The sequence below is a fragment of the Triplophysa rosa genome, linkage group LG9 (genome assembly GCF_024868665.1).
Source record: "Triplophysa rosa linkage group LG9, Trosa_1v2, whole genome shotgun sequence".
Lineage (NCBI taxonomy): Eukaryota > Metazoa > Chordata > Actinopteri > Cypriniformes > Nemacheilidae > Triplophysa > Triplophysa rosa.
The window spans coordinates 21,192,032-21,205,656 of NC_079898.1; the positions used below are offsets into that span (position 1 = coordinate 21,192,032).

At 40.5% G+C, this 13,625-nt stretch overlaps 2 protein-coding genes across 3 annotated transcripts; one reads left to right on the forward strand and one right to left on the reverse strand.

Annotated features, from left to right (window-relative positions):
* Positions 1-212: 212 nt before the first annotated feature.
* atl1 (atlastin GTPase 1) lies at positions 213-9,167 on the forward strand. Its single transcript, XM_057342950.1, has 14 exons — positions 213-369; positions 3,249-3,499; positions 3,607-3,741; positions 3,864-3,968; positions 4,068-4,118; positions 5,468-5,524; positions 5,657-5,749; positions 5,821-5,959; positions 6,525-6,652; positions 6,834-6,890; positions 7,034-7,105; positions 7,991-8,422; positions 8,542-8,556; positions 8,644-9,167. Exons 1-14 carry the CDS (start codon positions 336-338, stop codon positions 8,752-8,754), a joined length of 1,680 nt encoding a protein of 559 aa, XP_057198933.1. The 5' UTR covers positions 213-335; the 3' UTR covers positions 8,755-9,167.
* Positions 9,168-9,519: 352 nt separating this feature from the next.
* Positions 9,520-13,610, reverse strand: sav1 (salvador family WW domain containing protein 1). 2 transcript variants are annotated; one of them, XM_057342187.1, is made up of 6 exons: positions 13,507-13,593; positions 13,193-13,415; positions 12,341-12,802; positions 11,270-11,540; positions 11,006-11,155; positions 9,520-10,401 (listed from the first exon to the last, which is right to left on the reverse strand). In XM_057342187.1, the coding sequence occupies exons 2-6, from the start codon at positions 13,284-13,286 to the stop codon at positions 10,188-10,190; spliced, it is 1,191 nt and encodes a 396-aa protein (XP_057198170.1). In that variant the 5' UTR covers positions 13,287-13,415; positions 13,507-13,593; the 3' UTR covers positions 9,520-10,187. The 2 variants fall into 2 exon arrangements, with proteins under 2 accessions (XP_057198170.1, XP_057198169.1); XM_057342186.1 differs by having other exon boundaries at positions 13,193-13,610.
* Positions 13,611-13,625: the final 15 nt, after the last annotated feature.

Sequence of the window (13,625 nt, forward strand, 5' to 3'; positions counted from 1 at the left end):
ATATTATTAAATATAAATAAGGCGACCCTAAGTACGCTTAACTGGGCTTAGTTCGAGAAACCCAATTACTACCGTATAAACCAATACTTTAAAAGGATTTTTATAAATAACATAGTAGCGTATTTATCAGTTTCACGTGACGTGCATTCTAGCATTTCTATGGATGTATACCGCCTTCGGTGCCACAGCGCCACTAGGCGGCGTAATGCTGCGCTGCATGTTCCGTTCAGATGAGAATGAACCTCCATCACTGGCAGCTGATTTCCAGCATCGCATCCGTCTCATGATCGCTATTTACAACCGAACCGAGTGCTGAAAACGACACCAAGTGCGACATGGCCCGAGATAAAAAGGACAGAGACAGCTGGGGTGAGTTATTACTAATTATTAATAATACACAACAACGAGACATGATACATCCAGTGAGACGGGTTATTGTGCGTCTCTGAAAAATAGGAAAATACTGTTGCAAAGACACTGTATTATGCTTGTTTTTAATAGTCGTGGTGAATTACAAACAAACATTTACATACATACATAACTGGTTAACGTACATGCATACACACAGTGGTTGTTTTCATGTTGTTGGGTCCGGACCACAGCCCTGTTCCGTGTCAATTCACTGTATGTGTTTGCGATGACAGCTATTTAACTGCTTTTGGATTTATATTGAACATTTTTTTTACAAACAGTGTAACATTCTAGCAACATAAATTCAACTACCACAACAGAACGTGTTATTCTCCAATGCTCATAGCAGACAGAAGGATTTATAATTCATCGTTGTGTTATCAGGGCTGATGCTTCAGTAACATTAGATCACATGTCACCGTTGTTTTACATCAGTTAATAGCAGGAATGTCATGACTATGTGAACTGAATTCGGGTGTATATGTCAGTGACGATATAGCGGAGCTCCGACCATCTGCCATACAGGCCTGTATGGAGATGCTGCTTTATATAATACACACGATGAATGTGTGATGCTTCCTGCTCTAAACAGGCCCAGCCAGGTGAACATGACATGATAGAGAGAAGGAGAGAGAGAGAGAGCTCTATAGGGCTAACTTGAATTTAAATAATTTACAGTGTTGGTGTCGCTTTGGTACCATCAGCAGCAGACCTTCTGTAATGCATGTAAATTAATTAAAAAACGGACCTAATCCCTAAAATGAAATTTAAACTTAAAACATTACAATGAGCTATTTATAAATATAGCTGCAGGAATAAAAGTGTTCTAAGAAAGATTACATCTCTCACCACAAGGCAGCAACACAACTCACTAAAATGAATATAAATATGATAAGTGCCAACTGTCCAAATACACAATATATATTTAACAAAAATATTTCAAAGGAATCTCCCAGTCTGTTCCTTGTATTAAAGTGACAGTTTACCCAAAAATGAAAATTCTGTCATCATTTACCTACCCTCTTGTCATTTCAAACCTGTATGACTTTTTTCTTCTGCAGAACAGAAAAGAAGATATTTTGAATAATGTTGGTAACCAAACAACATTGGCCCCCATTGACTTCCGTTGTATGTACACAAAACCAATGTATATCAATGAGTACCACCGTTGTTCGGTTACCCAACATTCTGCAGAAGAAAGTCATACAGGTTTGAAATGACAAGAGGGTGAGTAAATGATGACACAATTTTCAGTTACCAGTACATCAAAGAAAAGTTTAAAACAGATTCAGTACGACAAGAATAGACTTATTTTTATGAATATCATCACTAGCTCATTCCTGTTTGGAGATATAAGCCATGTTGAAACCGTCCCCCCTCTGCTTAAAAGACTACTTAAAAAACTATTAAGCTATATATCATGATTGACACAAAGTTTTACACCAGGACGTCTGACATGACAGTCAATAAGCCTTATGATGACATCTAAAACCATAAACTTCTCGAGCAGCATCACACGGGCCTTGATGACGAAGATCAAATCGTCACTCAAGCTCCATTAGAACCGTCTGCTGCATTAAGCCTTTCTAAACCATGACTCCACCATTTCTCCCTGGAGAATGTTAGACTGGAAAGAGAGAGCGATCTGATTTAATCTGAGTCATTTCCTTATGAGCTCCACAATGCTCTAACACTTGTGTGATGACAAATTATCATTTGTTTTCTGATATGGATTAAGGCTTATGATATATATCTGGTGATTATCTTAAGTGTATCGTGGCATTATTGCTTCATTAACTCACAAAGTATAATACGAACAGAAGGGCGAACATGTACTTATTTTTGGGAATGATTAATAAAAATGACATACTTATCCTTGCATGACTTTGGCCACATACACTGTAGCTAAATATTATTGTCACTTTTCCTCTTCATGCTTAAAGGGACAGTTTATTTTTTTATTGTTGTCGTCATTTACTCACCCTCAAGCTGTTCCAAACCTGATGAACGCAGAGAAAGATATTTGGGAGAATGCTTGTAACCAAACAGTTCTTGGCCACCATTGACCACCATAGTAGTCAAAAGTGTCCCAGAACTGTTTGCTTTCCTACATTCTTCAAAATATCTTCTTTTGTGTTCAACAGAACAAAGAAATTTATAAAGCAATTTTTCCTACAATGGTAGTCAATGGTGACCAAGAATTGTTTGGTTACAAGCATTTTCCCAAATATCTTTCTCTGTGTTCATCAGAACAAAGAAATTTATACAGATTTGCAACAACTTGAGGGTGAGTAAATGAAGATTTCATTTTTGGGTGAACTGTTCCTTTAACCCTGTTTAGTTCCGTACAGACTTTGGTTGTTAACAGAAGTGGCCGTTGCATTCTATGTCAAATTTTTTATTTTATACATTTTACAAAACAAATTAAACAAATAGTTGCTAATGTGGTAACTACACAACTGAGGTGCGGTGCTTAAAAATTGCCAAAACAGACTGTAGGCCTACAGGTCTTCACAAAGTATTTATTGTCCCTTTTTTACCGTATACTGCTAATGTTGTTTGGTCTCATGGTATCCCACCAGTACATTGTGGTTTAGAGAGCACATGCTGTTAAAAAGCACAGCAGCTTTTAAATCATTAACATTATGTGGCACTTCTACAGAAGGCGGTTTACTAAAATTGCTGAACGCATTTATTTCTTAATACATTTTCCATCAACATGACGATCGCAATTTCGTGAATAAGACCTGCATTACCGTACACACCTGGAATATGGATTCACTTCCGAAGTTAAGTGTTTGTCACCCCCGAAACATAAAGTGTGTGTGTACATGCAGGGTCTTTCGTGGATAAGAACGTGTACGACTGGAGCTCAGAGGAGGAGGAAACAGACGGCCGAGCGCGTCCGGTGCAGGTGTTGGTGGTGAAGGATGATCACTCGTTTGAGCTGGACGAGGCAGCGCTCAGTAAGATCCTGCTGTCCGAAGAGGTCAGAGACAGAGAGGTGGTGGCCATCTCTGTGGCAGGAGCCTTTCGCAAGGGCAAATCCTTTCTTATGGACTTCATGCTGCGATACATGTACAGCCAGGTGAGACTGTCCATCTGTTCCTCCGCCCACACAATTTTTTGTCTTTAAAGTCCAAATGTTTGTGTGGTCTAGTTGTATAATAGAAGTCTCTGTTTGTGTGAATTTAGGCCAGTGAAAAGTGGCTGGGTGACCCGGAGCAGCCGCTGACGGGATTCTCGTGGAGGGGGGGATCGGAGCGGGAGACCACAGGCATTCAGATCTGGAGTGAGGTCTTCCTGGTGGACAAACCAGATGGTAGCAAGGTAAGACCCCTCAACCTATGGATCTACTGAGAGAAATGCAATATAATATACATAACTATGTCTTCAGAGGTGTATAAAGATGTAGTTTGTGACATGCCTCCATTTCGTCTTTTCACCTATAGGTGGCGGTGTTGCTAATGGACACACAGGGGACCTTTGATAGCCAGTCCACTCTCCGTGACTCAGCCACCGTATTTGCTCTCAGTACCATGATCAGCTCTATGCAGGTAGTAAATGCACGAGTATACATACAACGCACCCCAAAACCTGTTATCCAAATGGTCCTGTTCACCATGATCCATATAACACTCTCATCTCTTCTCTAGGTGTATAATATATCTCAGAATGTTCAGGAAGATGATCTTCAGCATCTGCAGGTATGGCGAGGGTCTTCTAAACTCCTAAACTTGAATTGCATTCTGTACAAAACAGACAAGCGTGTTAAAAACCTAAGGTAAAGGTATACAGCTGCAGAAAAACCTCCAAAACTATTTTCAGTTTTTATGAATTGACTGTTTTTGGTTTAATTCTGTGAACTAGTGACAGCAATATTCCAAATGAAAATATTGTTTTTGTATTTGCATTTATTTGAAGATAATTGAAACAGATCAAATCTTGAATATCTTGAATACTGCAACAAAAAAACAACAACACAATACTAATGTTTTTACATGGATTTTAGGAACAGTTAAAAAAATGTATGGAATGGAATAAGCCTAGTTTTTTCACAACTTTCACAAGTTTTTGCATTCACTTAATCTTTCACATTGCTGTTTGGTGATTTTATGTCATTCCTGAGGTTTGTTTCTGTTAAAACCACTGGCAGTGGCGTAACTTTGTTTTGAAAAGTGGTGGGGACATAAACAATTAATACTTTAATAAATTGTTTCTGTAATAACTCGTTGGGAATATTTATCATATATAGTGGGCGGTCCGTCCATTGCCTACTCCACTTTTTGACTCCAGCTGTGGTTCCCAACCTGTCATTTGGGGAAGGTCACTTGGCTGTTGGGGAAGGTCACTTGGCTGTAAAAAACAGTTTATTCCTATGACTAAAAATGTCACTTGGTTTACGCGTTTTTGTGCTTGGACACTGGATGCACAAGCAAGCGCGCGGACGCGGATGATGCACTCGTTTCATTCTGGCTGCGTTTCTGGAGTCGTGGCCCTCAATCTTCCGCAAAAATATGTTTAGTGTGAGCAACGGGAGATAGTGAGAAAGTGCCTGCGTTTTCCACGACTTTTAGATGTTAATGGCCCCTAAACAATACACACCTTCCGCAAGCATTTCTTAATTTCTTCCAAAAAGTGGTGGGGACATGTCCCACCTGTTCCACCCGCAAATTACGCCTATGGACACTGGACTGGAATGAACACAATACATGTAGAAATGCAGAGTAAATGCAAAACTGGAGTGGTCTCCTAATTTTCTCTGTGGCTGTACTGTATATTAGAAATTAGTATGAAACAGATCATTTAACCGTGCATTTTATATAAACATGCAAAGTTGCTAAATTGCTTGGCAGCCATACAATACACTGCAGGCTGAAAACTATTTCATTCTTGCAGGAAGGTTATATGAAGGTTACTTGTCTAATTGCTTTATACTTTTACAAAGCAATTAGACACTTGAGGCAATGTGACATTACTGTATTTTCTGAAGTTCCACTTCAGTCAGTGACATACTTTAGACTACATCTGCACTTGTTTCTGTTCATCTGCGTAGCTTTTCACTGAATATGGAAGACTGGCCATGGAAGAAACATTCCTCAAACCCTTTCAGGTAGCCTACTTGCAATATTACTCGTGCAACTTTTATACTGAAATGTACAGTTTTCTCTATAAAACTCTGATTGTGAGTTGCTCTGATATGTTACTGGTGAATGTTACTTATTATCTGATGTTATTCCAAAAGTCCTTGATCTTCCTCGTGCGGGACTGGAGTTTTCCATACGAGTTTCCCTACGGACAGGAAGGCGGAATGAAGTTCCTGGAAAAACGATTAAAGGTCAGTGGCCTTAAAATGTGAAAATATGGAAATACAAAAGAACCAGCGCTGATATGTGCTCGTGTGTGCAGATCTCAGAGAACCAACACGAAGAGCTGCAGAACGTGAGGAAACACATCCATTCCTGCTTCACCAACATCTCTTGTTTCCTCATGCCACACCCAGGGCTTAAGGTGGCCACAAACCCACACTTTGATGGCAGATTGAAGGGTACGTTCACAGGCCCACACTCCTCATCAGATTGTAGCTTAACTCAGAATCGTGTGAAAGAGAGCATTACAATCCGATAGTATGACGTATAACACTTACAGTAGTAATGTCCAACTTTGGACAGGTGATGGTTTTGCTCTTTATTCAAATATTTTATGAAATCTGCCTTAACAATTGTGTATGCATGTTGATTTGGTGTATAAACTGAAGTTCAGCTTTGAGAAGAATTTAAGAAGATTTGGCAAAAATGATACAAAACACATGAGCAAAGTTCATAAAGAGAGAATGTCTACAAAATATCACCACAGAAAAAGATTAAAAACATTAACGTCAAAATAATGTTTTTTCTATAATTATTAAATATTATAACATATTTTCGGATGTGCTATAGTTAGCTTTTTTACCAAATAAATGTATCAAATAAATATTTTAAAACTTGTTTATGTACACCTCATTTTGATGGTTAAAGGGGGAAATAAAAGCAAATATTGTACAGATATGCCAACATCACTTTTGGCTATACTTAGTTTACAATCCATTCTGAATGTGAGTTTATGCGTTTCAGAGATCGATCAAGAGTTTATTACCAATCTGCAAGTGCTTGTTTCGTGCTTACTGCTCCCCAAAAACCTGGACGTGAAAGAGATAAATGGAAGTCAAATCACCTGCCGTGGACTCCTGGAGTACTTCAAAGTAAGAACAGCGTTGAGAAAATAGTTTAGTTAGTCACTCAGCAACACCTTACAATTGTGTTTACCAATTTTGAATGGGCAGGCACCGTCACATTTTCTTCAACCAACTTTGTCCTTCACATTTTTTTAAAGTTTACATTTTTTATTCATGGAGCGAATTAAGCAGCTGTTTATGATTATAGGCATATATCAAGATTTACCAGGGAGAAGAGCTGCCACACCCAAAATCCATGTTACAGGTACTGTATAACCTCTACCAAACATCCCGTTACACCCACAACTTCACATAACAGCTGTTAGGATCCACAGTGTGACACTGTTATGGTGTGTGTGTGTGTGTGTGTGTGTGTGTGTGTGTGTGTGTGTATGTGTGTGTTTACAGGCCACAGCAGAGGCAAATAATTTGGCCGCAGTGGCTGCAGCTAAAGATCTATACAACAGAAAGATGGAGGAGGTGAGTGTGAAATAAAAAATTCATTTCATCTGCATTGGTTTGAGCACACAGCTTTTGAGGGACATGCAATAAAAAGTTGTCCGATCTTTCTGATGTATTTGTTGTATTTTTGAAATCTAGCTGTGGTCTGTTTCACTTGCATGGAGATCATACTGAAAAGCATGATGTGGGTTCACAGCAACTGCTTCCAAATACAAACACCCCCATAGAATCAACTTCAGACCTTTATCATGTTTAATTTATGAGGAAATGATCTAATGAAAAGCCCATACCTGTCCATAAATCAGCTTTTGATTCGACTGTCCAATTACTTTTGGTCCCTTGAAAAAGAGGGAGCTACATATTAAAGAGCTGTAATTCCTAAACCCGTCAGCTAATGTAGATGTGAATACACTCTAAATAAAGCTGAAAGTGTGCACTTTAAGACTATATCCATTATATAACTGTAAAATAAAATAGAATAAAACACACAAGCTGGATTACCTCAAAAATCAAAAGATGTTGCTGTTATTTCATAAAACTCTTTGACAAGCGGACGTTACAAGACCTGTTTTCCGGTTTGGTCATGTGATGTTCGACATATACCCTATAGTTTGGATTGTTGGATTGTTTACAATGTTGCTTTGTTTAGAAGCAGCTTTACATGAGAAAAAAAGTCAAGAACATGATTAAATGCATACACATGCAGAATATGTATGTAATCTATATATAAAATATATATGTATTTATCTTGGGATCATGCTGAAATGTCCATCATTACTACAGCAACTGATGTAGATAAACAAGATATTGACTACTGTCTAAAAAAAGACAGTATGGGCAGAGCACACTGATCACATTTGAAATTCTTTATTCCCTGTCTTACATCCACTTTCTCTTCATCAGGTGAGCGGAGGAGATCGTCCGTTCCTCGCACCGAGCGAGCTGCAGGCACGTCACCTAGACATCCGCGAGGAAGCACTGATGGTGTTCCGCGGGGTGAAGAAAATGGGAGGGGAGGAATTCAGCCGGCGTTACTTGCTACAGCTAGAGGCGGAGATCGACGAGGTCTTCGTGCAGTACATCAAACACAACGACTCCAAGAACATCTTTCACGCGGCACGCACGCCCGCAACACTGTTCGTGGTGATCTTCGTAATGTACGTGGCCGCAGGGATCACCGGGTTCTTGGGCGTCGACATCATCGCCAGCATCTGCAACATGGTTCTGGGCTTCGCTCTCATCACTCTGTGCACCTGGGCCTACATCCGTTACTCAGGAGAATACAGAGAGCTGGGTGCCGTCATCGACCAGGTGGCCGGAGCACTGTGGGATCAGGTAAAACACGGGTCACCTTCACTCCTGAAATCCGATCACAACAATAAACCATTTTTATTTGTAAATGACCTGGTTTGCAAACCATTTGTTAACGGTTTCTCTGTTTCTTTCTATTTTAGGGAAGCACAAATGAGGTGAGGGTTTACAGATTTAACTGTCTACAACATCTTATAAATATTTTTCCACAAAATAAGTAATGTGACGTGCCGTCTCTCCCTCAGGCTCTATATAAGCTGTACAGCGTTGCAGCAAACCACAGGCAGTTGTATAATCACGCCTTCCCCGGACACCAAACCGACCAACAGCCCGAACCGGAGAAGAAACAAAACTGACCGCACAGTTTCACAGATGCACTGTGGACAGTGGAGCGTACAGTCAGAGAGAGAAAGATACGTGCGACGATATGTGCGATGCTTTACTACTGCAAAAGAAGCATATCGCCACAAACACTCACCACGATTTCATCCTGCACTTCAAGCTCAGGCCCACAGCACGGACGTCAGAGAGGAGTTCAACACATCACACGACAAAATCAGTCTTGACCGTGCAGTTTGTACATGCTGTAGAAAATCACAGTATTTGTTTCGACATTCTTGTCTGAATTATTTCACAGTCTTTTCAGTGTAAATACTGTTGCTCTCTCTGACATACACGTGAAAGGAGGCTGTTCTTATTTTGTAATGGATGTTGTATGTTCAGTTCAGTGCTATTTATAAGGGAATAAAATACATGTTTAAAAATACAAGAGGCGTTATTATTATCATCATCATCCGTAATCCAGGATGGTGAGAATGTCATGACTCACACATGATGTAGCGTTCCAGTAATGTTTCAGTGTCCCAGGCAATGCCTCTGGAGACCTATTTAAAGTCATGCCAGCGAAGATAGAATAAAAATACACACAAACAAGCATGCATTTCAATAATCTCAAATTACCAAAACAAAAATAAAGCAGATGCTAAAGAGTCGACTGCCATACATTACGGACCAGACAATTCCTTTGCTTATCAGGATTTTTTTCAGTTTCTGTCTCCGTATACACCTTTAGACCTGGATTTACTAATGAATTAGACCAGAGTTGATGGAATATTATACCATCTTGTCTCAAAATTGTTTTATTGCCGTCTTTACAAAGAGGTAGCAAAAATTAAAATTTTGGGTTAAAATACCTTTTAGCTGTTGAAGGAAAGAAAAACTTGGGCATACTATTACATGTACAATACAATGTCCTGGTTTATTTAGCGTTGATGTTCTAATAGACTTGACTAACTTTGATAAACTTCATTATAAACTGAAAAATACACTTTTAACTAACCCGAATGCCACAGAATTGATCACTTTATCTTTAAAGTGATAAATCAGCATGAAACTTTAATCTTTAAATAAACAAGCAAATTTTTTTTTTACCGTTTTGTGAGATCAACACCTTAAAAACAAAACCAACAAGGCAAACAGGACTAAATAAAAATAAAACATTGATACATAACAGTCGTGATTGTCCAAAAAGACAGTGCTGGAGTATTTCCAGACATCACCCACAGCTGCCTGCAGGCCACTAACATGCAAACACATTCACAACACACAGCCGAAACCAAGCACAGAATCGTAACACACACAGCTGTACAATGGCTGAAATCTATATATGCGTAATAGTGTTCAGTTCCCATCAGGCCTTGCGTAACGTCTATCTTTGGGCTCATGTTTTAAGCTGAAAACAAAACTGCATCAGCAGCTAAGGCACAGGTGATGCTGGAGTTTGGGCGAGTCACATGTTCTGAGGGAAGTTTTTGGTTGGCTGTTGAGCATACCACTGCTGCCGCTGTTTGCGTGTGTCGAGTTCAGAGAGCAGCGCTTGTCGATATGCTTCGTAGGATTTGACGATACATTCAAGCTCCTTCATGAAGAGCAGCTTCAGCATCCCCTGATAAGTGTCCAGATCCATCAGCTGGAACAGCTCCCACTTCAGGATGTGGTCATACCTGAGACACAACACACACATTATAATACAGCTGAAGGTTAATGGTACTGGTCTTTACTAGGCTCAATCATTAGGGCAGTAGTAAAACTTTATAGAGAGTAAAGCTTTAAAATACCACATAGGGTGTGGTGGCATGAAAAAATGAAAGAGATGCCCTTGTATCGAACTTAGTTTAGGTCTTCAGCTACAGTCATGGATAAAACAGATGTCTAACTTTGAAAAAATTAACATTTGCTTTTTATTCAAATGCATTATTTTTATTACAACTTGCATGCATGTTGCGTAGTTGTATGCATGTTGCGCTTGAAGTGTCAACTGAAGCTCAGCTTTGGGAGGATTTTTTTGCCTAAATTTCTTGTCATTTCATGTTTTACCTCTTTTCATTTGCGTACATTCCCATAATGTGCAAACACTGTGGCTCTGTTGAGGCCCGATTAGCAGTATTGACTCAATGGTGTGAGTTTAAGGTGGGACTACGTTTTTGCCTTTTGTCTGGCTGTTATGGCAATTCAGCCAGAATTGACAACCTCACCACTAAATGCCGCTATATTTCATACACTGGACCTTTAATGACAAATACATCCATCTATTGGTATGAAACGTACTTCAATGGGGCTCTGGCATACACCTGCAGCCAGTCCGGGATCTCCGCTGTGTGATACGGGTTTGCTGGTACCAGAACAGCCTGGTTCCGTTCTGGTGGGCGGGGCTGATAGGTGACTGGCGGCGGAGGAGGCTGGTCATAACGTGGAACACTGAGATTGAAGGAGAGAAAACAGTTGAGATATGTTTACAATTTCGGATGGTGTCAAAATGACAGCAAACAACTCAAAACAAACTGGTCTTGACATTCAAACATATTCTCTCACCTGGGTGCGCAAGGATGTCTGTACTGGGCCCGCTTGTTGATGTGGTCAACATAGTACACGCCAAACTCGGCTGACTCCACCCTCTCCCAGCCTGGTGGAAGCCCCTCCCTCTCCAGTGGGTGGCTCCAATGAGTAGTGTTTGTGTTGTGATCGATGAAATACTTCCTGCCTCGAATTGTCCAATCAACAGTCCAGCCAGGAGGTAGAATAGCGTCTTCCCCACTCATCGTGGTCAGATTTCCAAGAGACTTCGCTGGCACGCGCCCAATTGCTACACCAAGATATACAAACACACATGTGTTAAGGGAGTATTTACATGTGCGTTAGAGGTGAAGATAACATTTAGTAGCCTACCTGTGAAAGAACAGAGTAAAAAAGCAGTAAATAAACAAAATGTCAGAGAAAAGGAAAGTATATCACAAGGAACACACACAAACACTATCAGAGAGTTTATTTCAGGGTAAGGAAAAGGCCAACCATGAAAAATCAACATTCCACTCATTCTCACACATGATGAGAAATACTGCAACAGAGTGACAGCGAGAATGTGTGTGTGTGGGTGTGTATAGCAGAAAATAATGTAGTAAGCATGTGTTTGAGGAAAAACTGTGTGTGTGTGTCAAGAAGGGCTGGAATGTGCGATGACGTCAAAGAGCAGATTCTCTTCTCCTGCTCAGAAAAATCAAGGAAAACTTTTAAGCAGGGGTTATACAAACTAGTCCACTAGTGACAGATTTCCAGAAACAAGTAATTTGTCCATCCGCACTGAATGGGAATGTGACGAACGATGCTACACAGCCGACCAGCACATATTTGATCATCCATCTTGGCTTTTTGACCAATGAAATGGTACTGTGGGCAGGACTACCCAGCACAATGCCTCAAAAAAGAAACCAAGCAAAATGTCCTGCCGTTTGTCCTGTAGGTTCCCATACTGATTCTCAGAACTACGTCATGTTTGTTATGCCACGGTGGAGTCTATTATAGTACGAATGAGTGCTCGTGGCATGTGAATCTTTGTCTGTTGTGACTGCAAATAAGATGATGCTCACTGGGTGATGCGTTACTCACCTGGGGGTGGGCGACTGTGTGGCTGGGGTGTCTGGGGCTGTGCAGGGCTTCGTGGGTAATTGAGTTCATTATGCTCATAGTATCCGTAGTTCTCATTAAAGTGGTCTGGTCTGTGTGCTCGTCTGGGCTGGTTGTTGTAGTAGGGCTCAGGTGGGTAGTAATACGGACCGCCGTCTCCGTTCTCGGTTACTGAAGCAGTTTCGCTGATGTACGATGGGGATGAAGGCGAGTAATCGTGATGAAGATGTGGAGGGGCAGACAGACGATTACTCTCTCTACGTGCGACCTCGAGGGCCGTTCGTTGGGGTGCGTTGCGTAGGAAACTCTTGGGGCCGCTGACGTCCCCAAGGGAACCGGAGGGATACGCACCAGCACCAGATGGTACCCCAGAAGGAACCGGTTCCACCAATGGTGCTTCACGCCGAAGAAATGTGGGATGCCGGATAAATGAGGGCATTAAATCTGAGGAAAACAAGGTGTAAGTGGGAACCGTATTCAGGGAAAATATTTAACATTAATATTTAATATTTAAAATAAATATAAAAATAAGTAGTGCTGTAGCTCAATTGGAAGAACATTTTGCAACACAAAGGTCATGGGTTCAATCCCAAAAAACACACAAACTGAGACATTTATCCTAAATGTACTGTAACGTTAGTCACTTTGGATAGACTTAATTAAATACCCGAATTAATGAAACAGCTACACACACAACGCTGTTTATTTATTCAAGTGATGCAAAAAGCTGTGGCACATATGCTGTGAACCTAAAACGATAAAAAAATCTAGATTATATATATATATATATATACTTTGTGAGCTCTGTTTGGCATGTTGACAGAAGTTACTCACTTCTCAGCAGCGGGGACGTTTCTTTCTTCACATATTTGCCCTGAACTTCGGCTGGTTTGGACGCTTCGTTTTTACTCTTCTTTCTGGAGAGCATCGTTAATCGATTCTGGATCGATTCGACTTCATCCTGAAATCCGAACCAAGATTCGCAATGACACGCACAACAGAGTCCATTTCGGTGCGTTTAGCCCAATAGCTAGTTTGGAGTCATCATGGCTACAGTCTAAAAACAAAAACACAAAGTGGCGTTTAGTTTTAGTTTCGCCGCTTTCGGTGGTTTCAAAACATTGCTAACTTTTTAAAGATGACTTTACGTCCGCTGCGCGCGTTGTCTGAATAACGTGTAGAGAAAAGCGCACGAAAAACTTTTACCAGCTGAATCCGTCCAGCCCAACCCAACCCCTAACATTTCCCCTGATCCCAGATCAGCGCC

What these genes read in the sequence shown, in the direction of transcription:
- atl1 (XM_057342950.1), top strand. Translation starts at nt 336, where the DNA reads ATGGCCCGAGATAAAAAGGACAGAGACAGCTGGG. An exon ending in ACAAACCAGATGGTAGCAAG is followed by an intron (nt 3,742 to 3,863) that starts GTAAGACCCCTC and finishes TTTCACCTATAG; the next exon opens with GTGGCGGTGTTGCTAATGGA. An exon ending in GACTCCTGGAGTACTTCAAA is followed by an intron (nt 6,653 to 6,833) that starts GTAAGAACAGCG and finishes TTATGATTATAG; the next exon opens with GCATATATCAAGATTTACCA.
- sav1 (XM_057342186.1), bottom strand. Translation starts at nt 13,286, where the DNA reads ATGCTCTCCAGAAAGAAGAGTAAAAACGAAGCGTCCAAACCAGCCGAA. An exon ending in ACACAGTCGCCCACCCCCAG is followed by an intron (nt 11,541 to 12,340) that starts GTGAGTAACGCA and finishes ATCTTGGTGTAG; the next exon opens with CAATTGGGCGCGTGCCAGCG. An exon ending in AGACATCCTTGCGCACCCAG is followed by an intron (nt 11,156 to 11,269) that starts GTGAGAGAATAT and finishes CTTCAATCTCAG; the next exon opens with TGTTCCACGTTATGACCAGC.